The following is a 26,728-nucleotide window of genomic DNA, read 5'->3' as shown; positions in this document are numbered from 1 at the left end:
GCTATGTGCCTCCGAGAGGAGAGAATACAGGATAGAATAGAGGAGAATGGTCAAATGGCAGCACGCTCTCAGCCCGGGGATAATCTACATCCAGAATTGGGGAATAACACGAGTACACGCAAATCGTGGCTTAGCCCAAACCGATCCTGCAGCTATGTGCATGGTGTACGATCCACGGATGGTGCTTATGTGATCCACGGCTGCCATGTCTGTGATCCACGACTGCCATGCCTTCAATCCATGGCTGGTGCGAGTGATCCACGGCTGTCACATCTGCGATCCATGGCTGGTGCGTGTGCGATCCACGACTGCCACGTTTGCGATCCATGGCTGGTGCGTGTGCGATCCACGACTGCCACGTTTGCGATCCATGGCTGGTGCGTGTGCGATCCACGACTGCCACGTTTGCGATCCATGGCTGGTGCGTGTGCGATCCACGGCTGCCACATCTGCGATCCATGGCTGGTGCGAGTGATCCACGACCGCCACGTCTGCGATCCATGGCTGGTGCGAGTGATCCACGGCCGCCACGTCTGCGATCCATGGCTGGTGCGTGTGATCCACGGCTGCCACATCTGCGATCCATGGCTGGTGCGTGTGCTCCACGGCTGCCACATCTGCAATCCATGGCTGGTGCGAGCGATCCACGGCTGCCACATCTGCGATCCATGGCTGGTGCGTGTGATCCACGGCCGCCACGTCTGCGATCCAAGGCTGGTGCGCGTGTGATCCACTGCTGCCACGTCTGCGATCCAAGGCTGGTGCGCATGTGATCCACGGCGCCACGTCTGCGAGCCATGGCTGGTGCGCGTGATCCACGGCTGCCACATCTGCGATCCACAGCTGCCACAGCTGCGATTATTGGGAAGGTAGTCAGACACTGGCTCCACATGAGTGGAAGGGGGTCCATGTGTTGGTGAGTGGGGGCTTGTCACACACAGGGTTAGGAAGCACGGCACCATCTTCAACTCAGACTCATTTACATCCTTTGTGTGAGGAATCAAGAGGTGTGTGCTGGTGAGATGGATGGGGAGATGGATGGGGGGGTGCTGGTGAGATGGATGGGGGGGTGGTGGTGAGGGGGATGGGGGGGTGGTGAGATGGATGAGGGGTGGTGGAGGTGAGATGGATGGGGGGGTGCTGGTGAGGAGGATGGGGGTTGTGGTGAGATGGATGGGGGGTGCTGGTGAGGAGGATGGGGGGTGGTGGTGAGAAGGATGGGGGGTGCTGGTGAGGAGGATGGGGGTTGTGGTGAGATGGATGGGGGGGTGGTGGTGAGGAGGATGGGGGGTGCTGGTGAGGAGGATGGGGGGTGATGGTGAGGAGGATGGGGGGTGGTGGTGAGGAGGATGGGGGTTGGTGGTGAGATGGATGGCGTGCTGGTGAGGAGGATGGGGGGTGCTGGTGAGGAGGATGGGGGGTGGTGGTGAGATGGATGGCAGGGGGGTGGTGAGATGGATGGCAGGGTGGTGGTGAGGAGGATGGGGGGGTGCTGGTGAGGAGGATGGGGGTTGTGGTGAGGAGGATGGTGGTTGTGGTGGTGAGATGGATGGGGGTGGTGGAAGTGAGATGGATGGGGGGGTGGTGGAGGTGAGATGGATGGGGGGGTGGTGGTGAGGAGGATGGGCGGTGCTGGTGAGATGGATGGGGTGCTGGTGAAGAGGATGGGGGGTGCTGGTGAGGAGGATGGGGGGGTGCTCGTGAGGAGGATGGGGGTTGTTGTGGTGAGATGGATGGGGGGGTGGTGGTGAGATGGATGGGGGGTGGTGGTGAGATGGATGGGGAGGTGGTGGTGAGATGGATGGGGGGGTGCTGGTGAGATGGATGGGGGGGTGGTGTGGTGGTGAGATGGATGGGGTGGTGGTGGTGAGGAGGATGGGGGTTGCTGGTGAGATGGATGGGGGGGTGGTGGTGAGATGAATGGGGGGGTGGTGGTGAGATGAATGTGGGGTGCTGGTGAGGAGAATGGGGGGTGCTGCTGAGGAGGATGGGGGTTGTGGTGGTGAGATGGATGTGGGGGTGGTGGTGAGATGGATGGGGTGGTGGTGAGGAGGATGGGGTGCTAGATGGGGGTGGTGGTGGTGAGATGGATGGGGGGATGGTGGTGAGTAAGATGGGGGGGTGCTGGTGAGATGGATGGGGGGGTGGTGGTGAGGAGGATGGGGGGGTGGTGGTGAGGAGGATGGGGGGGTGGTGGTGAGGAGGATGGGGGGGTGATGGTGGTGAGGAGGATGGGGGGTTGTGGTGAGGAGGATGAGAGTGTTAATGTGCTTCTCTCCTCTCCGCAGTTGGTCCCGTTTCCTCCCCCGAGGATCGAGTACGCCCTGAACGAGTTGTGTATTCGAGGATTTTTTGCAGACGGAGGAACGACTCTTGCAGATAAATTGTGAGTTGAGAATGTTGGTGAAGGACCCTGGACATGATGGGAATCAACATGGGACCCTGATAGACCCCCGTCATGTGCAGGGGACATGGGAGGCGGATGGAGAGCGAGACCTCGGATTGGAAGTCGTAGTCTTTGGGGTAGTGGATGGAGAGGGGGATGTTGGGGTCCAGGGGTAGTGGACGGAGGGGGGGTATGTTGGGGTCCGGGGGTAGTGGACGGAGGGAAGGGACGTTGGGGTCCGGTAGATAGTGGACAGACGGGGGGGATGCTGGGGTCCGGTGGTAGTGGATGGAGGGGGTGATGCTGGGGTCCGGTGGTAGTGGATGGAGGTGGGGATGCTGGGGTCCGGTGGTAGTGGATGGAGGGGGGGATGCTGGGGTCTGGTGGTAGTGGATGGAGGGGGTGATGCTGGGGTCCCGTGGTAGTGTATGGAGGGAGGGATGTTGGGGTCCAGGGGTAGTGGATGGAGGGGGGGGGATGTTGGGTTCCGGTGGTAATGGATAGAGCGGGGGAGATATTGGGGTTCAGGGGTAGTGGATGGAGGGGGGGTTGTTGGGGTCCGGGGGTAGTGGATGGAGGAGGGGATGTTGGGGTCCGGGGGTAGTGGATGGAGAGGGGGTTGTTGGGGTCCGGGGGTAATGGATGGAGGGGGGGGATGTTGGGGTCCGGGGATAGTGGATGGAGAGGGGGATGTTGGAGAGGGGGATGTTGGGGTCTGGGGGTAGTGGATGGAGGGGGGGATGTTGGGGTCCGGGGGTAGTGGATGGAGGGAAGGGACATTGGGGTCCAGGGATAGTGGACAGACGGAGGGGATGCTGGGGTCTGGTGGTAATGGATGGAGGGGGGGATGCTGGGGTCCGGTGGTAGTGGATGGAGGGGGGGATGCTGGGGTCTGGTGGTAGTGGATGGAGGGGGGGATGCTGGGGTCCAGTGGTAGTGGATGGAGGTGGGGATGCTGGGGCACGGTGGTAGTGGATGGAGGGAGGGATGTTGGGGTCCAGGGGTAGTGGATGAAGGGGGGGGGATGTTGGAGTCCGGTGGTAGTGGATAGAGGGGGGAGATGTTGGGGTTCGGAGGTAGTGGATGGAGGGGGGGTAGTGGATGGAGGGGGGGTTGTTGGGGTCCGGGGGTAGTGGATGGAGAGGGGGATGTTGGGGTCTGGGGGTAGTGGATGGAGGGGGGGGATGTTGGGGTCCGGGGGTAGTCGATGTTGGGAACGGACGTTGGGGTCCAGGGATAGTGGACAGACGGGGGGGATGCTGGGGTCTGGTGGTAGTGGATGGAGGGGGGGATGTTGGGGTCCAGTGGTAGTGGATGGAGGTGGGGATGTTGGGGTCCGCTGGTAGTGGATAGAGGGGGGAGATGTTGGGGTTCGGGGGTAGTGGATGGAGGGGGGGATCTTGGGGTCCGGTGGTAGTGGATAGAGAGGGGAGATGTTGGGGTTCGGGGGTAGTGGATGGAGGGGGGTTGTTGGGGTCCGGGGGTAGTGGATGGAGGGGGGGATCTTGGGGTCCAGGGGTAGTGGATGGAGAGGGGGATGTTGGGGTCCGGGGGTAGTGGATGGAGGGGGGGGATGTTGGGGTCCGGGGGTAGTGGATGGAGGGAAGGGACGTTGGGGTCCTTGGATAGTGGACAGACGGGGGGGATGCTGGGGTCCGGTGGTAGTGGATGGAGGGGGGGATGTTGGGGTCTGGTGGAAGTGGATAGAGGGGGGAGATGTTGGGGTCCGGGGGTAGTGGATGGAGGGGGGGATGTTGGGGTCCAGTGGAAGTGGATAGAGGGGGGAGATGTTGGGGTTCGGGGATAGTGGATAGAGGGGGGAGATGTTGGGGTCCGGGGGTAGTGGATGGAGGGGGGGATGTTGGGGTCCAGGGGTAGTGGATGGAGGGGGGGATGTTGGAGTCCGGGGGTAGTGGATGGAGGGAAGGGACGTTGGGGTCCGGGGATAGTGGACAGACGGGGGGGATGCTGGGGTCCGGTGGTAGTGGATGGAGGGGGGGATGTTGGGGTCCCCAGATCACAGTATCGGGCCCCATCCTCCGAATCTCGGGATCTTCTGTCCGGTTTCTGCAACGTTATATAAAGTCCGATTCTTGTGTTTTGCAGCCGCCCCGACATTGTGGACCCGAACCTAAAACAGCAGCTGCTCTTGTACAAGATCCCCAACATCGCAAAGAAGATCCTGTCCTTCTTCATGAAACCCATGGTGAGGAAAGGGATTAGCTTCTCCAGTCACCTCCAGAGCTGCACTCACTATTCTGCTGTTACATCCTGTCTCATCCTCCAGTCACCTCCAGAGCTGCACTCACTATTCTGCTGTTACATCCTGTCTTATCCTCCAGTCACCTCCAGAGCTGCACTCACTATTCTGCTGTTACATCGTGTCTTATCCTCCAGCCACCTCCAGAGCAGCACTCACTATTCTGCTGTTACATCGTGTCTTATCCTCCAGTCACCTCCAGAGCTGCACTCACTATTCTGCTGTTACATCATGTCTTATCCTCCAGTCACCTCCAGAGCTGCAGTCACTATTCTGCTGTTACATCGTGTCTTATCCTCCAGCCACCTCCAGAGCTGCACTCACTATTCTGCTGTTACATTGTGTCTTATCCTCCAGCCACCTCCAGAGCTGCACTCACTATTCTGCTGTTACATCATGTCTTATCCTCCTGTCACCTCCAGAGCTGCACTCACTATTCTGCTGTTACATCATGTCTTATCCTCCAGTCACCTCCAGAGCTGCACTCAGTATTCTGCTTTTACATCATGTCTTATCCTCCAGTCACCTCCAGAGCGGCAGTCAGTATTCTGCTGTTACATCATGTCTTATCCTCCAGTCACCTCCAGAGTTGCAGTCACTATTCTGCTTTTACATCGTGTCTTATCCCCCAGCCACCTCCAGAGCTGCACTCAGTATTCTGCTGTTACATCATGTCTTATCCTCCTGTCACCTCCAGAGCTGCACTCACTATTCTGCTGTTACATCATGTCTTATTCTCCAGTCACCTCCAGAGCAGCACTCACTATTCTGCTGTTACATCGTGTCTTATCCTCCATTCACCTCCAGAGCTGCACTCACTATTCTGCTGTTACATCGTGTCTTATCCTCCAGTCACCTCCAGAGCTGCACTCACTATTCTGCTGTTACATCGTGTCTTATCCTCCAGTCACCTCCAGAGCTGCAGTCACTATTCTGCTGTTACATCATGTCTTATCCTCTAGTCACCTCCAGAGCTGCGATCCATTTTATAAGGCTCATGTGCTGCTGTTGTGGGTAGAGGAGATTTATTATTCCTTGGATATGTTGGATATTCTGCCCCGACTAGTGGCAGCGCAGCTCGCTGATTGCGCAGAGCCGCTCACTGATTGCGCACAGTCGCTCGCTGATTGCGCAGAGCCGCTCACTGATTGCGCACAGTCGCTCGCTGATTGCGCAGAGCCGCTCGCTGATTGCGCACAGTCGCTCGCTGATTGCGCAGAGCCGCTCACTGATTGCGCACAGTCGCTCGCTGATTGCGCAGAGCCGCTCGCTGATTGCGCAGCGCCGCTCCCTGATTGCGCAGAGCCGCTCGCTGATTGCGCAGAGCCTCTCGTTGATTGCGCAGAGCCTCTCGCTGATTGCGCAGCACCGCTCGTTGATTGCGCAGAGCCTCTCGTTGATTGCGCAGAGCCTCTCGCTGATTGTGCAGAGCCGCTCGTTGATTGCGCAGAGCCTCTCGCTGATTGTGCAGAGCCGCTCGTTGATTGCGCAGAGCCGCTCGCTGATTGCACAGAGCCGCTCGCTGATTGCGCAGCGCCGCTCGTTGATTGCGCAGAGTCGCTCACTGATTGCGCAGCACCGCTCGCTGATTGCGCAGAGCCGCTCGCTGATTGCGCAGCACCGCTCGCTGATTGCGCAGAGCCGCTCGCTGATTGCGCAGCACCGCTCGCTGATTGCGCAGAGCCGCTCGCTGATTGCGCAGAGCCGCTCGCTGATTGCACAGCGCCCTCCCTCTTCCTCTGATTCTTGTCTCCTCTTAGTTCCCCAGAATCGCGGATCACGTGGAGGCGCACAGCGGCTGCAGGTAAGATGGAGGCGGCTTTTTCCCATGATGCTTTGTGCTGATCCCGCTGACACATTGATCCAAACTGCTGCAATTAACTCTTTAACCTACGGTGCGGTTAGCTGCTCTCTCCTGCCCCCTCTGTTGTTGAGGTGGATATAATCATTACCGCTACACACCCGGGGGCCGCAGGGCCGAGCGCAGGACGTCATCTTCACCACATTTGTCTTCTTTTCAGTTCGGTGAAAGATCTCTGGAAACATTATACAGCGATAAAGGTAAATCCAGCCGTGGACACATGGGGGATGGGCGACCTCTATACTCGAGGCCACTACTGACCAGAGAAGAGACCGACCGTGACCTCATTACATCCTCCATACACAACTACTGACCAGAGAAGAGGCCGACCGTGACCTCATTACATCCTCCATACACAACTACTGACCAGAGAAGAGACCGACCGTGACCTCATTACATCCTCCATACACAACTACTGACCAGAGAAGAGGCCGACCGTGACCTCATTACATCCTCCATACACAACTACTGACCAGAGAAGAGGCCGACCGTGACCTCATTACATCCTCCATACACAACTACTGACCAGAGAAGAGGCCGACTGTGACCTCATTACATCCTCCATACACAACTACTGACCAGAGAAGAGGCCGACCGTGACCTCATTACATCCTCCATACACAACTACTGACCAGAGAAGAGACCGACCGTGACCTCATTACATCCTCCATACACAACTACTGACCAGAGAAGAGGGCGACCGTGACCTCATTACATCCCCCATACACAACTACTGACCAGAGAAGAGGCCGACCGTGACCTCATTACATCCTCCATACACAACTACTGACCAGAGAAGAGGGCGACCGTGACCTCATTACATCCCCCATACACAACTACTGACCAGAGAAGAGGCCGACCGTGACCTCATTACATCCTCCATACACAACTACTGACCAGAGAAGAGGCTGACCGTGACCTCATTACATCCCCCATACAGAACTACTGACCAGAGAAGAGACCGACCGTGACCTCATTACATCCTCCATACACAACTACTGACCAGAGAAGAGGCTGACCGTGACCTCATTACATCCCCCATACAGAACTACTGACCAGAGAAGAGACCGACCGTGACCTCATTACATCCTCCATACACAACTACTGACCAGAGAAGAGGCTGACCGTGACCTCATTACATCCTCCATACACAACTACTGACCAGAGAAGAGGCCGTGACCTCATTACATCCTCCATACACAACTACTGACCAGAGAAGAGACCGACCGTGACCTCATTACATCCTCCATACACAACTACTGACCAGAGAAGAGGCCGACCGTGACCTCATTACATCCCCCATACAGAACTACTGACCAGAGAAGAGGCCGACCGTGACCTCATTACTTCCTCCATACACAACTACTGACCAGAGAAGAGGCCGACCGTGACCTCATTACATCCTCCATACACAACCACTGACCAGAGAAGAGACCGACCGTGACCTCATTACATCCTCCATACACAACTACTGACCAGAGAAGAGGCCGACCGTGACCTCATTACATCCTCCATACACAACTACTGACCAGAGAAGAGACCGACCGTGACCTCATTACATCCTCCATACACAACTACTGACCAGAGAAGGAGCCGACCGTGACCTCATTACATCCTCCATACACAACTACTGACCAGAGAAGAGGCCGACCGTGACCTCATTACATCCTCCATACACAACTACTGACCAGAGAAGAAGCCGACCGTGATCTCATTACATCCTCCATACACAACTACTGACCAGAGAAGAGGCTGACCGTGACCTCATTACATCCTCCATACACAACTACTGACCAGAGAAGAGACCGACCGTGACCTCAGTACATCCTCCATACACAACTACTGACCAGAGAAGAGGCCGACCGTGACCTCATTACATCCTCCATACACAACTACTGACCAGAGAAGAGGCCGACCATGACCTCATTACATCCTCCATACACAACTACTGACCAGAGAAGAGACCGACCGTGACCTCATTACATCCTCCAAACACAACTACTGACCAGAGAAGGAGCCGACCGTGACCTCATTACATCCTCCATACACAACTACTGACCAGAGAAGAGGCCGACCGTGACCTCATTACATCCTCCATACACAACTACTGACCAGAGAAGAAGCCGACCGTGATCTCATTACATCCTCCATACACAACTACTGACCAGAGAAGAGACCGACCGTGACCTCATTACATCCTCCATACACAACTACTGACCAGAGAAGAGGCCGACCGTGACCTCATTACATCCCCCATACACAACTACTGACCAGAGAAGAAGCCGACCGTGATCTCATTACATCCTCCATACACAACTACTGACCAGAGAAGAGACCGACCGTGACCTCATTACATCCTCCATACACAACTACTGACCAGAGAAGAGGCCGTGACCTCATTACATCCTCCATACACAACTACTGACCAGAGAAGAGGCCGACCGTGACCTCATTACATCCTCCATACACAACTACTGACCAGAGAAGAGGCCGACCGCGACCTCATTACATCCTCCATACACAACTACTGACCAGAGAAGAGGCCGACCGTGACCTCATTACATCCTCCATACACAACTACTGACCAGAGAAGAGGCCGACCGTGACCTCATTACATCCTCCATACACAACTACTGACCAGAGAAGAGGCCGACTGTGACCTCATTACATCCTCCATACACAACTACTGACCAGAGAAGAGACCGACCCTGACCTCATTACATCCTCCATACACAACTACTGACCAGAGAAGAGGCCGTGACCTCATTACATCCCCCAAACACAACTACCGACCAGAGAAGAGACCGACCGTGACCTCATTACATCCTCCATACACAACTACTGACCAGAGAAGAGGCCGACCGTGACCTCATTACATCCTCCATACACAACTACTGACCAGAGAAGAGGCTGACCCTGACCTCATTACATCCTCCATACACAACTACTGACCAGAGAAGAGACCGACCGTGACCTCATTACATCCTCCATACACAACTACTGACCAGAGAAGAGGCCGTGACCTCATTACATCCCCCATACACAACTACCGACCAGAGAAGAGACCGACCGTGACCTCATTACATCCTCCATACACAACTACTGACCAGAGAAGAGGCCGACCGTGACCTCATTACATCCTCCATACACAACTACTGACCAGAGAAGAGGCCGTGACCTCATTACATCCTCCATACACAACTACTGACCAGAGAAGAGACCGACCGTGACCACATTACATCCTCCATACACAACTACTGACCAGAGAAGAAGCCGACCGTGACCTCATTACATCCCCCATACACAACTACTGACCAGAGAAGAGGCCGACCGTGACCTCATTACATCCTCCATACACAACTACTGACCAGAGAAGAGGCCGACCGTGACATCATTACATCCTCCATACACAACTACTGACCAGAGAAGAGGCCGACCCTGACCTCATTACATCCCCCATACACAACTACTGACCAGAGAAGAGGCCGACCCTGACCTCATTACATCCTCCATACACAACTACTGAGCAGAGAAGAGGCCGTGACCTCATTACATCCTCCATACACAACTACTGACCAGAGAAGAAGCCGACCGTGACCTCATTACATCCTCCATACACAACTACTGACCAGAGAAGAGACCGACCGTGACCTCATTACATCCTCCATACACAACTACTGACCAGAGAAGAGACCGACCGTGACCTCATTACATCCTCCATACACAACTACTGACCAGAGAAGAGGCTGACCGTGACCTCATTACATCCTCCATACACAACTACTGACCAGAGAAGAGACCGACCGTGACCACATTACATCCTCCATACACAACTACTGACCAGAGAAGAAGCCGACCGTGACCTCATTACATCCCCCATACACAACTACTGACCAGAGAAGAGGCCGACCGTGACCTCATTACATCCTCCATACACAACTACTGACCAGAGAAGAGACCGACCGTGACCTCATTACATCCTCCATACACAACTACTGACCAGAGAAGAGGCCGAACGTGACATCATTACATCCTCCATACACAACTACTGACCAGAGAAGAGGCCGACCCTGACCTCATTACATCCTCCATACACAACTACTGACCAGAGAAGAGGCCGACCCTGACCTCATTACATCCTCCATACACAACTACTGAGCAGAGAAGAGGCCGTGACCTCATTACATCCTCCATACACAACTACTGATCAGAGAAGAGACCGACCGTGACCTCATTACATCCTCCATACACAACTACTGACCAGAGAAGAGGCCGACTGTGACCTCATTACATCCTCCATACACAACTACTGATCAGAGAAGAAGCCGACCGTGACCTCATTACATCCTCCATACACAACTACTGACCAGAGAAGAGACCGACCGTGACCTCATTACATCCTCCATACACAACTACTGACCAGAGAAGAGACCGACCGTGACCTCATTACATCCTCCATACACAACTACTGACCAGAGAAGAGGCCGACTGTGACCTCATTACATCCTCCATACACAACTACTGACCAGAGAAGAGGCCGACTGTGACCTCATTACATCCCCCATACACAACTACTGACCAGAGAAGAGGCCGACCGTGACCTCATTACATCCTCCATACACAACTACTGACCAGAGAAGAGACCGACCGTGACCTCATTACATCCTCCATACACAACTACTGACCAGAGAAGAGACCGACCGTGACCTCATTACATCCTCCATACACAACTACTGACCAGAGAAGAGACCGACCGTGACCTCATTATATCCTCCGTACACAACTATCGACCAGAGAAGAGGCCGACCGTGACCTCATTACATCCTCCGTACACAACTACTGACCAGAGAAGAGGCCGACCGTGACCTCATTACATCCCCCATACACAACTACTGACCAGAGAAGAGGCCGACCGTGACCTCATTACATCCTCCATACACAGCTACTGACCAGAGAAGAGGCCGACCGTGACCTCATTACATCCTCCATACACAACTACTGACCAGAGTAGAGGCCGACCGTGACCTCATTACATCCTCCATACACAACTACTGACCAGAGAAGAGGCCGACCGTGACCTCATTACATCCCCCGTACACAACTACTGACCAGAGAAGAGGCCGACCGTGACCTCATTACATCCTCCATACACAACTACTGACCAGAGAAGAGGCCGACCCTGACCTCATTACATCCTCCATACACAACTACTGACCAGAGAAGAGGCCGACCGTGACCTCATTACATCCTCCATACACAACTACTGACCAGAGTAGAGGCCGACCGTGACCTCATTACATCCTCCATACACAACTACTGACCAGAGAAGAGGCCGACCGTGACCTCATTACATCCCCCATACACAACTACTGACCAGAGAAGAGGCCGACCGTGACCTCATTACATCCTCCATACACAACTACTGACCAGAGAAGAGGCCGACTGTGACCTCATTACATCCCCCATACACAACTACTGACCAGAGAAGAGGCCGACCGTGACCTCATTACATCCTCCATACACAACTACTGACCAGAGAAGAGGCCGACCGTGACCTCATTACATCCTCCATACACAACTACTGACCAGAGAAGGAGCCGACCGTGACCTCATTACATCCTCCATACACAACTACTGACCAGAGAAGAGGCCGACCGTGACCTCATTACATCCTCCATACACAACTACTGACCAGAGAAGAGGCCGACTGTGACCTCATTACATCCCCCATAAACAACTACTGACCAGAGAAGAGGCCGACCGTGACCTCATTACATCCTCCATACACATCTACTGACCAGAGAAGAGGCCGACCGTGACCTCATTACATCCTCCATACACAACCACTGACCAGAGAAGAGGCCGACTGTGACCTCATTACATCCTCCATACACAACTACTGACCAGAGAAGAGGCCGACCGTGACCTCATTACATCCTCCATACACAACTACTGACCAGAGAAGAGGCCGACCGTGACCTCATTACATCCCCCATACAGAACTACTGACCAGAGAAGAGGCCGTGACCTCATTACATCCTCCATACACAACTACTGACCAGAGAAGAGGGAGACCGTGACCTCATTACATCCCCCATACACAACTACTGACCAGAGAAGAGGCCGACCGTGACCTCATTACATCCTCCATACACAACTACTGACCAGAGAAGAGGCCGACTGTGACCTCATTACATCCTCCATACACAACTACTGACCAGAGAAGAGGCTGACCGTGACCTCATTACATCCCCCATACACAACTACTGAGCAGAGAAGAGGCCGTGACCTCATTACATCCTCCATACACAACTACTGACCAGAGAAGAGGCCGACCGTGACCTCATTACATCCCCCATACACAACTACTGACCAGAGAAGAGACCGACCGTGACCTCATTACATCCTCCATACACAACTACTGATCAGAGAAGAAGCCGACCGTGACCTCATTACATCCTCCATACACAACTACTGACCAGAGAAGAGACCGACCGTGACCTCATTACATCCTCCATACACAACTACTGATCAGAGAAGAGACCGACCGTGACCTCATTACATCCTCCATACACAACTACTGACCAGAGAAGAGACCGACCGTGACCTCATTACATCCTCCATACACAACTACTGACCAGAGAAGAGGCCGACTGTGACCTCATTACATCCTCCATACACAACTACTGATCAGAGAAGAAGCCGACCGTGACCTCATTACATCCTCCATACACAACTACTGACCAGAGAAGAGACCGACCGTGACCTCATTACATCCTCCATACACAACTACTGACCAGAGAAGAGACCGACCGTGACCTCATTACATCCTCCATACACAACTACTGACCAGAGAAGAGGCCGACTGTGACCTCATTACATCCTCCATACACAACTACTGACCAGAGAAGAGGCCGACTGTGACCTCATTACATCCCCCATACACAACTACTGACCAGAGAAGAGGCCGACTGTGACCTCATTACATCCTCCATACACAACTACTGACCAGAGAAGAGGCCGACCGTGACCTCATTACATCCTCCGTACACAACTACTGACCAGAGAAGAGGCCGACCGTGACCTCATTACATGCCCCAAACACAACTACTGACCAGAGAAGAGGCCGACCGTGACCTCATTACATCCTCCATACACAACTACTGACCAGAGAAGAGGCCGAACGTGACCTCATTACATCCTCCATACACAACTACTGACCAGAGTAGAGGCCGACCGTGACCTCATTACATCCTCCATACACAACTACTGACCAGAGAAGAGGCCGACCGTGACCTCATTACATCCCCCGTACACAACTACTGACCAGAGAAGAGGCCGACCGTGACCTCATTACATCCTCCATACACAACTACTGACCAGAGAAGAGGCCGACCCTGACCTCATTACATCCTCCATACACAACTACTGACCAGAGAAGAGGCCGACCGTGACCTCATTACATCCTCCATACACAACTACTGACCAGAGTAGAGGCCGACCGTGACCTCATTACATCCTCCATACACAACTACTGACCAGAGAAGAGGCCGACCGTGACCTCATTACATCCCCCATACACAACTACTGACCAGAGAAGAGACCGTGACCTCATTACATCCTCCATACACAACTACTGACCAGAGAAGAGGCCGACTGTGACCTCATTACATCCTCCATACACAACTACTGACCAGAGAAGAGGCCGACTGTGACCTCATTACATCCTCCATACACAACTACTGACCAGAGAAGAGGCCGACTGTGACCTCATTACATCCCCCATACACAACTACTGACCAGAGAAGAGGCCGACCGTGACCTCATTACATCCTCCATACACAACTACTGACCAGAGAAGAAGCCGACCCTGACCTCATTACATCCTCCATACACAACTACTGACCAGAGAAGAGGCCGACCGTGACCTCATTACATCCTCCATACACAACTACTGACCAGAGAAGAGGCCGACCGTGACCTCATTACATCCTCCATACACAACTACTGACCAGAGAAGAGGCCGACCGTGACCTCATTACATTCTCCATACACAACTACTGACCAGAGAAGAGGCCGACCGTGACCTCATTACATCCTCCATACACAACTACTGACCAGAGAAGAGGCCGACCGTGACCTCATTACATCCTCCATACACAACTACTGACCAGAGAAGAGGCCGACCGTGACCTCATTACATCCTCCATACACAACTACTGACCAGAGAAGAGGCCGTAACCTCATTACATCCTCCATACACAACTACTGACCAGAGAAGAGGCCGACCGTGACCTCATTACATCCCCCATACACAACTACTGACCAGAGAAGAGGCCGACCGTGACCTCATTACATCCTCCATACACAACTACTGACCAGAGAAGAGGCCGACTGTGACCTCATTACATCCCCCATACACAACTACTGACCAGAGAAGAGGCCGACCGTGACCTCATTACATCCTCCATACACAACTACTGACCAGAGAAGAGGCCGTGACCTCATTACATCCTCCATACACATCTACTGACCAGAGAAGAGGCCGACCGTGACCTCATTACATCCTCCATACACAACTACTGACCAGAGAAGAGGCCGACCGTGACCTCATTACATCCCCCATACAGAACTACTGACCAGAGAAGAGGCCGTGACCTCATTACATCCTCCATACACAACTACTGACCAGAGAAGAGGGAGACCGTGACCTCATTACATCCCCCATACACAATTACTGACCAGAGAAGAGGGAGACCGTGACCTCATTACATCCTCCATACACAATTACTGACCAGAGAAGAGGGAGACCGTGACCTCATTACATCCCCCATACACAACTACTGACCAGAGAAGAGGCCGACCGTGACCTCATTACATCCTCCATACACAACTACTGACCAGAGAAGAGTCCGACCGTGACCTCATTACATCCTCCATACACAACTACTGACCAGAGAAGAGGCCGACCGTGACCTCATTACATCCTCCATACACAACTACTGACCAGAGAAGAAGCCGACCGTGACCTCATTACATCCCCCATACACAACTACTGACCAGAGAAGAGGCCGACCGTGACCTCATTACATCCTCCATACACAACTACTGACCAGAGAAGAGTCCGACCGTGACCTCATTACATCCTCCATACACAACTACTGACCAGAGAAGAGGCCGACCGTGACCTCATTACATCCTCCATACACAACTACTGACCAGAGAAGAGGCCGACCGTGACCTCATTACATCCTCCATACACAACTACTGACCAGAGAAGAGACCGACTGTGACCTCATTACATCCTCCATACACAACTACTGACCAGAGAAGAGGCCGACCGTGACCTCATTACATCCTCCATACACAATTACTGACCAGAGAAGAGGCCGACTGTGACCTCATTACATCCTCCATACACAACTACTGACCAGAGAAGAGGCCGTGACCTCATTACATCCTCCATACACAACTACTGACCAGAGAAGAGGCCGACCCTGACCTCATTACATCCTCCATACACAACTACTGACCAGAGAAGAGGCCGACCGTGACCTCATTACATCCTCCATACACAATTACTGACCAGAGAAGAGGCCGACCGTGACCTCATTACATCCTCCATACACAACTACTGACCAGAGAAGAGGCCGACTGTGACCTCATTACATCCTCCATACACAACTACTGACCAGAGAAGAGGCCGACCGTGACCTCATTACATCCTCCATACACAACTACTGACCAGAGAAGAGGCCGACTGTGACCTCATTACATCCTCCATACACAACTACTGACCAGAGAAGAGGCCGACCCTGACCTCATTACATCCTCCATACACAACTACTGACCAGAGAAGAGGCCGTGACCTCTTTACATCCTCCATACACAACTACTGACCAGAGAAGAGGACGACCGTGACCTCATTACATCCTCCATACACAACTACTGACCAGAGAAGAGGCCGACCGTGTCCTCATTACATCCTCCATACACAACTACTGACCAGAGAAGAGGCCGACCGTGACCTCATTACATCCTCCATACACAACTACTGACCAGAGAAGAGGCCGACCGTGACCTCATTACATCCTCCATACACAACTACTGACCAGAGGAGAGGCCGACCGTGACCTCATTACATCCTCCATACACAACTACTGACCAGAGAAGAGGCCGACCGTGACCTCATTACATCCTCCATACACAACTACTGACCAGAGAAGAGGCCGACTGTGACCTTATTACAGCCTCCATACACAACTACTGACCAGAGAAGAGGCCGACCGTGACCTCATTACATCCCCCATACACAACTACTGACCAGAGAAGAGGCCGACCGTGACCTCATTACATCATCCATACTCAACTACTGACCAGAGAAGAGGCCGACCGTGACCTCATTACATCCTCCATACACAACTACTGACCAGAGAAGAGGCCGACTGTGACCTTATTACAGCCTCCATACACAACTACTGACTAGAGAAGAGGCCGACCGTGACCTCATTACATCCCCCATACACAACTACTGACCAGAGAAGAGGCCGACCGTGACCTCATTACATCCTCCATACACAACTACTGACCAGAGAAGAGGCCGTGACCTCATTACATCCTCCATACACAACTATTGACCAGAGAAGAGGCCGACCGTGACCTCATTACATCCTCCATACACAACTACTGACCAGAGAAGAGGCTGACCGTGACCTCATTACATCCTCCATACACAACTACTGACCAGAGAAGAGGCTGACCGTGACCTCATTACATCCTCCATACTCAACTACTGACCAGAGAAGAGGCTGACCGTGACCTCATTACATCCTCCATACACAACTACTGACCAGAGAAGAGGCTGACCGTGACCTCATTACATCCTCCATACACAACTACTGAGCAGAGAAGAGGCCGACCGTGACCTCATTACATCCTCCATACTCAACTACTGACCAGAGAAGAGACCGACCGTGACCTCATTACATCCTCCATACACAACTACTGACCAGAGAAGAGGCCGACCGTGACCTCATTACATCCTCCATACACAACTACTGACCAGAGAAGAGGCCGACCGTGACCTCATTACATCCTCCATACACAACTACTGACCAGAGAAGAGGCCGTGACCTCATTACATCCCCCATACACAACTACTGACCAGAGAAGAGGCCGACCGTGACCTCATTACATCCTCCATACACAACTACTGACCAGAGAAGAGACCGACCGTGACCTCATTACATCCTCCATACACAACTACTGACCAGAGAAGAGGCCGTGACCTCATTACATCCTCCATACACAACTACTGACCAGAGAAGAGGCCGACCGTGACCTCATTACATCCTCCATACTCAACTACTGACCAGAGAAGAGGCCGACCGTGACCTCATTACATCCTCCATACACAACTACTGACCAGAGAACAGGCCGACCGTGACCTCATTACATCCTCCATACACAACTACTGACCAGAGAAGAGGCCGACCGTGACCTCATTACATCCTCCATACACAACTACTGACCAGAGAAGAGGCCGACTGTGACCTCATTACATCCTCCATACACAACTACTGACCAGAGAAGAGGCCGACCGTGACCTCATTACATCCTCCATACACAACTACTGACCATAGAAGAGGCCGACCGTGACCTCATTACATCCTCCATACACAACTACTGACCATAGAAGAAGCCGACCGTGACCTCATTACATCCTCCATACACAACTACTGACCATAGAAGAGGCCGACCGTGACCTCATTACATCCTCCATACACAACTACTGACCATAGAAGAAGCCGACCGTGACCTCATTACATCCTCCATACACAACTACTGACCAGAGAAGAGGCCGACCGTGACCTCATTACATCCTCCATACACAACTACTGACCATAGAAGAGGCCGACCGTGACCTCATTACATCTTTCATACACAACTACTGACCAGAGAAGAGACCGACTGTGACCTCATTACATCCTCCATACACAACTACTGACCAGAGAAGAGGCCGACCGTGACCTCATTACATCCTTCATACACAACTACTGACCAGAGAAGAGACCGACTGTGACCTCATTACATCCTCCATACACAACTACTGACCAGAGAAGAGGCCGACCGTGACCTCATTACATCCTCCATACACAACTACTGACCAGAGAAGAGGCCGACCGTGACCTCATTACATCCTCCATAAACAACTACTGACCAGAGAAGAGGCCGACCCTGACCTCATTACATCCTCCATACACAACTACTGACCAGAGAAGAGACCGACCGTGACCTCATTACATCCTCCATACACAACTACTGACCAGAGAAGAGGCCGACCGTGACCTCATTACATCCTCCATACACAACTACTGACCAGAGAAGAGGCCGACCGTGACCTCATTACATCCTCCATACACAACTACTGACCATAGAAGAGGCCGACCGTGACCTCATTACATCCTCCATACACAACTACTGACCATAGAAGAAGCCGACCGTGACCTCATTACATCTTTCATACACAACTACTGACCAGAGAAGAGACCGACCGTGACCTCATTACATCCTCCATACACAACTACTGACCAGAGAAGAGACCGACCGTGACCTCATTACATCCTCCATACACAACTACTGACCAGAGAAGAGACCGACCGTGACCTCATTACATCCTCCATACACAACTACTGACCAGAGAAGAGGCCGACCGTGACCTCATTACATCCTCCATACACAACTACTGACCAGAGAAGAGGCCGACCGTGACCTCATTACATCCTCCATACACAACTATCGACCAGAGAAGAGGCCGACCGTGACCTCATTACATCCTCCATACACAACTACTGACCAGAGAAGAGGCCGACCGTGACCTCATTACATCCTCCATACACAACTACTGACCAGAGAAGAGACCGACTGTGACCTCATTACATCCTCCTTACACAACTACTGACCAGAGAAGAGGCCGACCGTGACCTCATTACATCCTTCATACACAACTACTGACCAGAGAAGAGACCGACTGTGACCTCATTACATCCTCCATACACAACTACTGACCAGAGAAGAGGCCGACCGTGACCTCATTACATCCTCCATACACAACTACTGACCAGAGAAGAGGCCGACCGTGACCTCATTACATCCTCCATAAACAACTACTGACCAGAGAAGAGGCCGACCCTGACCTCATTACATCCTCCATACACAACTACTGACCAGAGAAGAGACCGACCCTGACCTCATTACATCCCCCATACACAACTACTGACCAGAGAAGAGGCCGACTGTGACCTCATTACATCCCCCATACACAACTACTGACCAGAGAAGAGGCCGACCGTGACCTCATTACATCCTTCATACACAACTACTGACCAGAGAAGAGGCTGACCGTGACCTCATTACATCCTTCATACACAACTACTGACCAGAGAAGAGGCCGACCGTGACCTCATTACATCCTCCATACACAACTACTGACCAGAGAAGAGGCCGACTGTGACCTCACTACATCCTCCATACACAACTACTGACCAGAGAAGAGGCCGACCGTGACCTCATTACATCCTCCATACACAACTACTGACCAGAGAAGAGGCCGACTGTGACCTCACTACATCCTCCATACACAACTACTGACCAGAGAAGAGGCCGTGACCTCATTACATCCTCCATACTCAACTACTGACCAGAGAAGAGACCGACTGTGACCTCATTACATCCTCCATACACAACTACTGACCAGAGAAGAGGCCGTGACCTCATTACATCCTCCATACACAACTACTAACCATAGAAGAGGCCGACCGTGACCTCATTACATCCTCCATACACAACTACTGACCAGAGAAGAGGCCGACTGTGACCTTATTACATCCTCCATACACAACTACTGACCAGAGAAGAGGCCGTGACCTCATTACATCCTCCATACACAACTACTAACCATAGAAGAGGCCGACCGTGACCTCATTACATCCTCCATACACAACTACTGACCAGAGAAGAGGCCGACTGTGACCTCGCTACATCCTCCATAAACAACTACTGACCAGAGAAGAGGCCGTGACCTCATTACATCCTCCATACACAACTACTGACCAGAGAAGAGGCCGACCGTGACCTCATTACATCCTCCATACACAACTACTGACCAGAGAAGAGACCGACCGTGACCTCATTACATCCTCCATACACAACTACTGACCAGAGAAGAGACCGACCGTGACCTCATTACATCCTCCATACACAACTACTGACCAGAGAAGAGGCCGACCGTGACCTCATTACATCCTCCATACACAACTACTGACCAGAGAAGAGGCCGACCGTGACCTCATTACATCCTCCATACACAACTACTGACCAGAGAAGAGGCCGTGACCTCATTACATCCTCCATACACAACTACTGACCAGAGAAGAGGCCGACTGTGACCTCATTACATCCTCCATACACAACTACTGACCAGAGAAGAGGCCGACCGTGACCTCAATACATCCTCCATACACAACTACTGACCAGAGAAGAGGCCATGACCTCATTACATCCTCCATACACAACTACTGACCAGAGAAGAGACCGACCGTGACCTCATTATATCCTCCATACACAACTACTGACCAGAAAAGAGGCCGACCGTGACCTCATTACATCCTCCATACACAACTACTGACCAGAGAAGAGGCCGACCGTGACCTCATTACATCCTCCATACACAACTACTGACCAGAGAAGAGGCCGACCGTGACCTCATTACATCCTCCATACACAACTACTGACCAGAGAAGAGGCCGACCGTGACCTCATTACATCCTCCATACACAACTACTGACCAGAGAAGAGGCCGACCGTGACCTCATTACATCCTTCATACACAACTACTGACCAGAGAAGAGGCCGTGACCTCATTACATCCTCCATACACAACTACTGACCATAGAAGAGGCCGACCGTGACCTCATTACATCCTCCATACACAACTACTGACCAGAGAAGAGGCCGTGACCTCATTACATCCTCCATACACAACTACTGACCAGAGAAGAGGCCGACTGTGACCTCATTACATCCTCCATACACAACTACTCACCAGAGAAGAGACCGACCGTGACCTCATTACATCCTCCATACACAACTACTGACCAGAGGAGAGGCCGACAGTGACCTCATTACATCCTCCATACACAACTACTGACCAGAGAAGAGGCCGACAGTGACCTCATTACATCCTCCATACACAACTACTGACCATAGAAGAGGCCGTGACCTCATTACATCCTCCATACACAACTACTGACCATAGAAGAGGCCGACCGTGACCTCATTACATCCTCCATACACAACTACTGACCAGAGAAGAGGCCGACCCTGACCTCATTACATCCCCCATACACAACCACTGACCAGAGAAGAGGCCGTGACCTCATTACATCCTCCATACACAACTACTGACCAGAGAAGAGGCCGACCGTGACCTCATTACATCCTCCATACACAACTACTGACCAGAGAAGAGACCGACCGTGACCTCATTACATCCTCCATACACAACTACTGACCAGAGAAGAGGCCGACCGTGACCTCATTACATCCTCCATACACAACTACTGACCAGAGAAGAGGCCGACCGTGACCTCATTACATCCTCCATACACAACTACTGACCAGAGAAGAGGCTGATCGTGACCTCATTACATCCTCCATACACAACTACTGACCAGAGAAGAGGCCGTGACCTCATTACATCCTCCATACACAACTACTGACCAGAGAAGAGGCCGACTGTGACCTCATTACATCCTCCATACACAACTACTGACCAGAGAAGAGACCGATCGTGACCTCATTATATCCTCCATACACAACTACTGACCAGAAAAGAGGCCCACCGTGACCTCATTACATCCTCCATACACAACTACTGACCAGAGAAGAGGCCGACCGTGACCTCATTACATCCCCCATACACAACTATTGACCAGAGAAGAGTCCGACCGTGACCTCATTACATCCTCCATACACAACTACTGACCAGAGAAGAGGCCGACCGTGACCTCATTACATCCCCCATACACAACTACTGACCAGAGAAGAGGCCGACCGTGACCTCATTACATCCCCCATACACAACTACTGACCAGAGAAGAGGCCGACCGTGACCTCATTACATCCTCCATACACAACTACTGACCAGAGAAGAGGCCGACCGTGACCTCATTACATCCTCCATACACAACTACTGACCAGAGAAGAGGCCGACCGTGACCTCATTACATCCTCCATACACAACTACTGACCAGAGAAGAGGCCGACCGTGACCTCATTACATCCCCCATACACAACTACTGACCAGAGAAGAGGCCGACCGTGACCTCATTACATCCCCCATACACAACTACTGACCAGAGAAGAGGCCGACCGTGACCTCATTACATCCTCCATACACAACTACTGACCAGAGAAGAGGCCGACCGTGACCTCATTACATCCTCCATACACAACTACTGACCAGAGAAGAGGCCGACCGTGACCTCATTACATCCCCCATACACAACTACTGACCAGAGAAGAGGCCGACCGTAACCTCATTACATCCCCCATACACAACTACTGACCAGAGAAGAGGCCGACCGTAACCTCATTACATCCCCCATACACAACTACTGACCAGAGAAGAGGCCGACCGTGACCTCATTACATCCCCCATACACAACTACTGACCAGAGAAGAGGCCGACCGTGACCTCATTACATCCTCCATACACAACTACTGACCATAGAAGAGGCCGACCGTGACCTCATTACATCCTCCATACACAACTACTGACCATAGAAGAGGCCGACCGTGACCTCATTACATCTTTCATACACAACTACTGACCAGAGAAGAGACCGACTGTGACCTCATTACATCCTCCTTACACAACTACTGACCAGAGAAGAGGCCGACCATGACCTCATTACATCCTCCATACACAACTACTGACCAGAGAAGAGGCCGACTGTGACCTCATTACATCCTCCATACACAACTACTGACCAGAGAAGAGGCCGACCGTGACCTCATTACATCCTCCATACACAACTACTGACCAGAGAAGAGGCCGACCGTGACCTCATTACATCCTCCATACACAACTACTGACCAGAGAAGAGGCCGACCGTGACCTCAATACATCCCCCATACACAACTACTGACCAGAGAAGAGGCCGACCGTGACCTCATTACATCCTCCATACACAACTACTGACCAGAGAAGAGGCCGACCGTGACCTCATTACATCCTCCATACACAACTACTGACCAGAGAAGAGGCCGACCGTGACCTCATTACATCCCCCATACACAACTACTGACCAGAGAAGAGGCCGACCGTAACCTCATTACATCCCCCATACACAACTACTGACCAGAGAAGAGGCCGACCGTGACCTCATTACATCCCCCATACACAACTACTGACCAGAGAAGAGGCCGACCGTGACCTCATTACATCCTCCATACACAACTACTGACCAGAGAAGAGGCCGACCGTGACCTCATTACATCCTCCATACACAACTACTGACCATAGAAGAGGCCGACCGTGACCTCATTACATCCTCCATACACAACTACTGACCAGAGAAGAGGCCGTGACCTCATTACATCCTCCATACACAACTACTGACCAGAGAAGAGACCGACTGTGACCTCATTACATCCTTCATACACAACTACTGACCAGAGAAGAGGCCGACCGTGACCTCATTACATCCTTCATACACAACTACTGACCAGAGAAGAGACCGACTGTGACCTCATTACATCCTCCATACACAACTACTGACCAGAGAAGAGGCCGACCGTGACCTCATTACATCCTCCATAAACAACTACTGACCAGAGAAGAGGCCGACCCTGACCTCATTACATCCTCCATACACAACTACTGACCAGAGAAGAGACCGACCGTGACCTCATTACATCCTCCATACACAACTACTGACCAGAGAAGAGGCCGTGACCTCATTACATACCCCATACACAACTACTGACCAGAGAAGAGGCCGACTGTGACCTCATTACATTCCCCATACACAACTACTGACCAGAGAAGAGGCCGACCGTGACCTCATTACATCCTTCATACACAACTACCGACCAGAGAAGAGGCCGACTGTGACCTCATTACATCCTCCATACACAACTACTGACCAGAGAAGAGGCCGACCGTGACCTCATTACATCCTCCATACACAACATCTGACCAGAGAAGAGGCCGACCGTGACCTCATTACATCCTCCATACACAACTACTGACCAGAGAAGAGGCCGACCGTGACCTCATTACATCCTCCATACACAACTACTGACCAGAGAAGAGGCCGACCGTGACCTCATTACATCCTCCATACACAACTACTGACCAGAGAAGAGGCCGACCGTGACCTCATTACATCCTCCATACACAACTACTGACCAGAGAAGAGGCCGACTGTGACCTCACTACATCCTCCATACACAACTACTGACCAGAGAAGAGGCCGTGACCTCATTACATCCTCCATACTCAACTACTGACCAGAGAAGGGACCGACTGTGACCTCATTACATCCTCCATACACAACTACTGACCAGAGAAGAGGCCGACCGTGACCTCATTACATCCTCCATACACAGCTACTAACCATAGAAGAGGCCGACCGTGACCTCATTACATCCTCCATACACAACTACTGACCAGAGAAGAGGCCGACTGTGACCTTATTACATCCTCCATACACAACTACTGACCAGAGAAGAGGCCGACCGTGACCTCATTACATCCTCCATACACAACTACTGACCAGAGAAGAGGCCGACCGTGACCTCATTACATCCTCCATACACAACTACTGACCAGAGAAGAGGCCGACTGTGACCTCATTACATCCCCCATGCACAACTACTGACCAGAGAAGAGGCCGACCGTGACCTCATTACATCCTCCATACACAACTACTGACCAGAGAAGAGGCCGACCGTGACCTCATTACATCCTCCATACACAACTACTGACCAGAGAAGAGGCCGACTGTGACCTCATTACATCCCCCATGCACAACTACTGACCAGAGAAGAGGCCGACTGTGACCTCATTACATCCTCCATACACAACTACTGACCAGAGAAGAGGCCGACCGTGACCTCATTACATCCTCCATACACAACTACTGACCAGAGAAGAGGCCGACCGTGACCTCATTACATCCTCCATACACAACTACTGACCAGAGAAGAGGCCGACCGTGACCTCATTACATCCTCCATACACAACTACTGACCAGAGAAGAGGCCGACCGTGACCTCATTACATCCCCCATGCACAACTACTGACCAGAGAAGAGGCCGACCGTGACCTCATTACATCCTCCATACACAACTACTGACCAGAGAAGAGACCGACCGTGACCTCATTACATCCTCCATACACAACTACTGACCAGAGAAGAGGCCGACCGTGACCTCATTACATCCTCCATACACAACTACTGACCAGAGAAGAGGCCGACCGTGACCTCATTACATCCTCCATACACAACTACTGACCAGAGAAGAGGCCGACCGTGACCTCATTACATCCTCCATACACAACTACTGACCAGAGAAGAGGCCGACCGTGACCTCATTACATCCTCCATACACAACTACTGACCAGAGAAGAGGCCGACCGTGACCTCATTACATCCTCCATACACAACTACTGACCAGAGAAGAGGCCGACCGTGACCTCATTACATCCTTCATACACAACTACTGACCAGAGAAGAGGCCGTGACCTCATTACATCCTCCATACACAACTACTGAGCAGAGAAGAGGTCGACTGTGACCTCATTACATCCTCCATACATAACTACTCACCAGAGAAGAGACCGACCGTGACCTCATTACATCCTCCATACACAACTACTGACCAGAGAAGAGACCGTGACCTCATTACATCCTCCATACACAACTACTGACCAGAGGAGAGGCCGACCGTGACCTCATTACATCCTCCATACACAACTACTGACCAGAGAAGAGGCCGACCGTGACCTCATTACATCCTCCATACGCAACTACTGACCAGAGAAGAGGCCGACCGTGACCTCATTACATCCTCCATACACAACTACTGACCATAGAAGAGGCCGTGACCTCATTACATCCTCCATACACAACTACTGACCATAGAAGAGGCC

The 26,728-nt window shown here is 52.3% G+C and overlaps 1 protein-coding gene across 3 annotated transcripts in view; it reads left to right on the top strand.

Moving 5' to 3' along the window:
* LOC141157138 (vitamin D3 hydroxylase-associated protein-like) overlaps positions 1-26,728 on the top strand; it is a 320,295-nt gene that overhangs the window by 164,961 nt on the left and 128,606 nt on the right. For all 3 annotated transcript variants that reach the window (XM_073644039.1, XM_073644036.1, XM_073644038.1), the window contains 4 exons: positions 2,289-2,386; positions 4,493-4,592; positions 6,407-6,450; positions 6,668-6,707. In XM_073644039.1, the coding sequence (XP_073500140.1) occupies positions 2,289-2,386; positions 4,493-4,592; positions 6,407-6,450; positions 6,668-6,707 (282 nt within the window). The remainder of the gene's footprint in view (positions 1-2,288; positions 2,387-4,492; positions 4,593-6,406; positions 6,451-6,667; positions 6,708-26,728) is intronic.

The sequence above is a fragment of the Phyllobates terribilis genome, unplaced genomic scaffold (assembly GCF_046119375.1).
Source record: "Phyllobates terribilis strain yellow unplaced genomic scaffold, ASM4611937v1 Scaffold_8__6_contigs__length_399053987, whole genome shotgun sequence".
Lineage (NCBI taxonomy): Eukaryota > Metazoa > Chordata > Amphibia > Anura > Dendrobatidae > Phyllobates > Phyllobates terribilis.
Note: the sequence above shows the minus strand (reverse complement) of the source record. Positions and strands in the feature narration are given on the sequence as shown.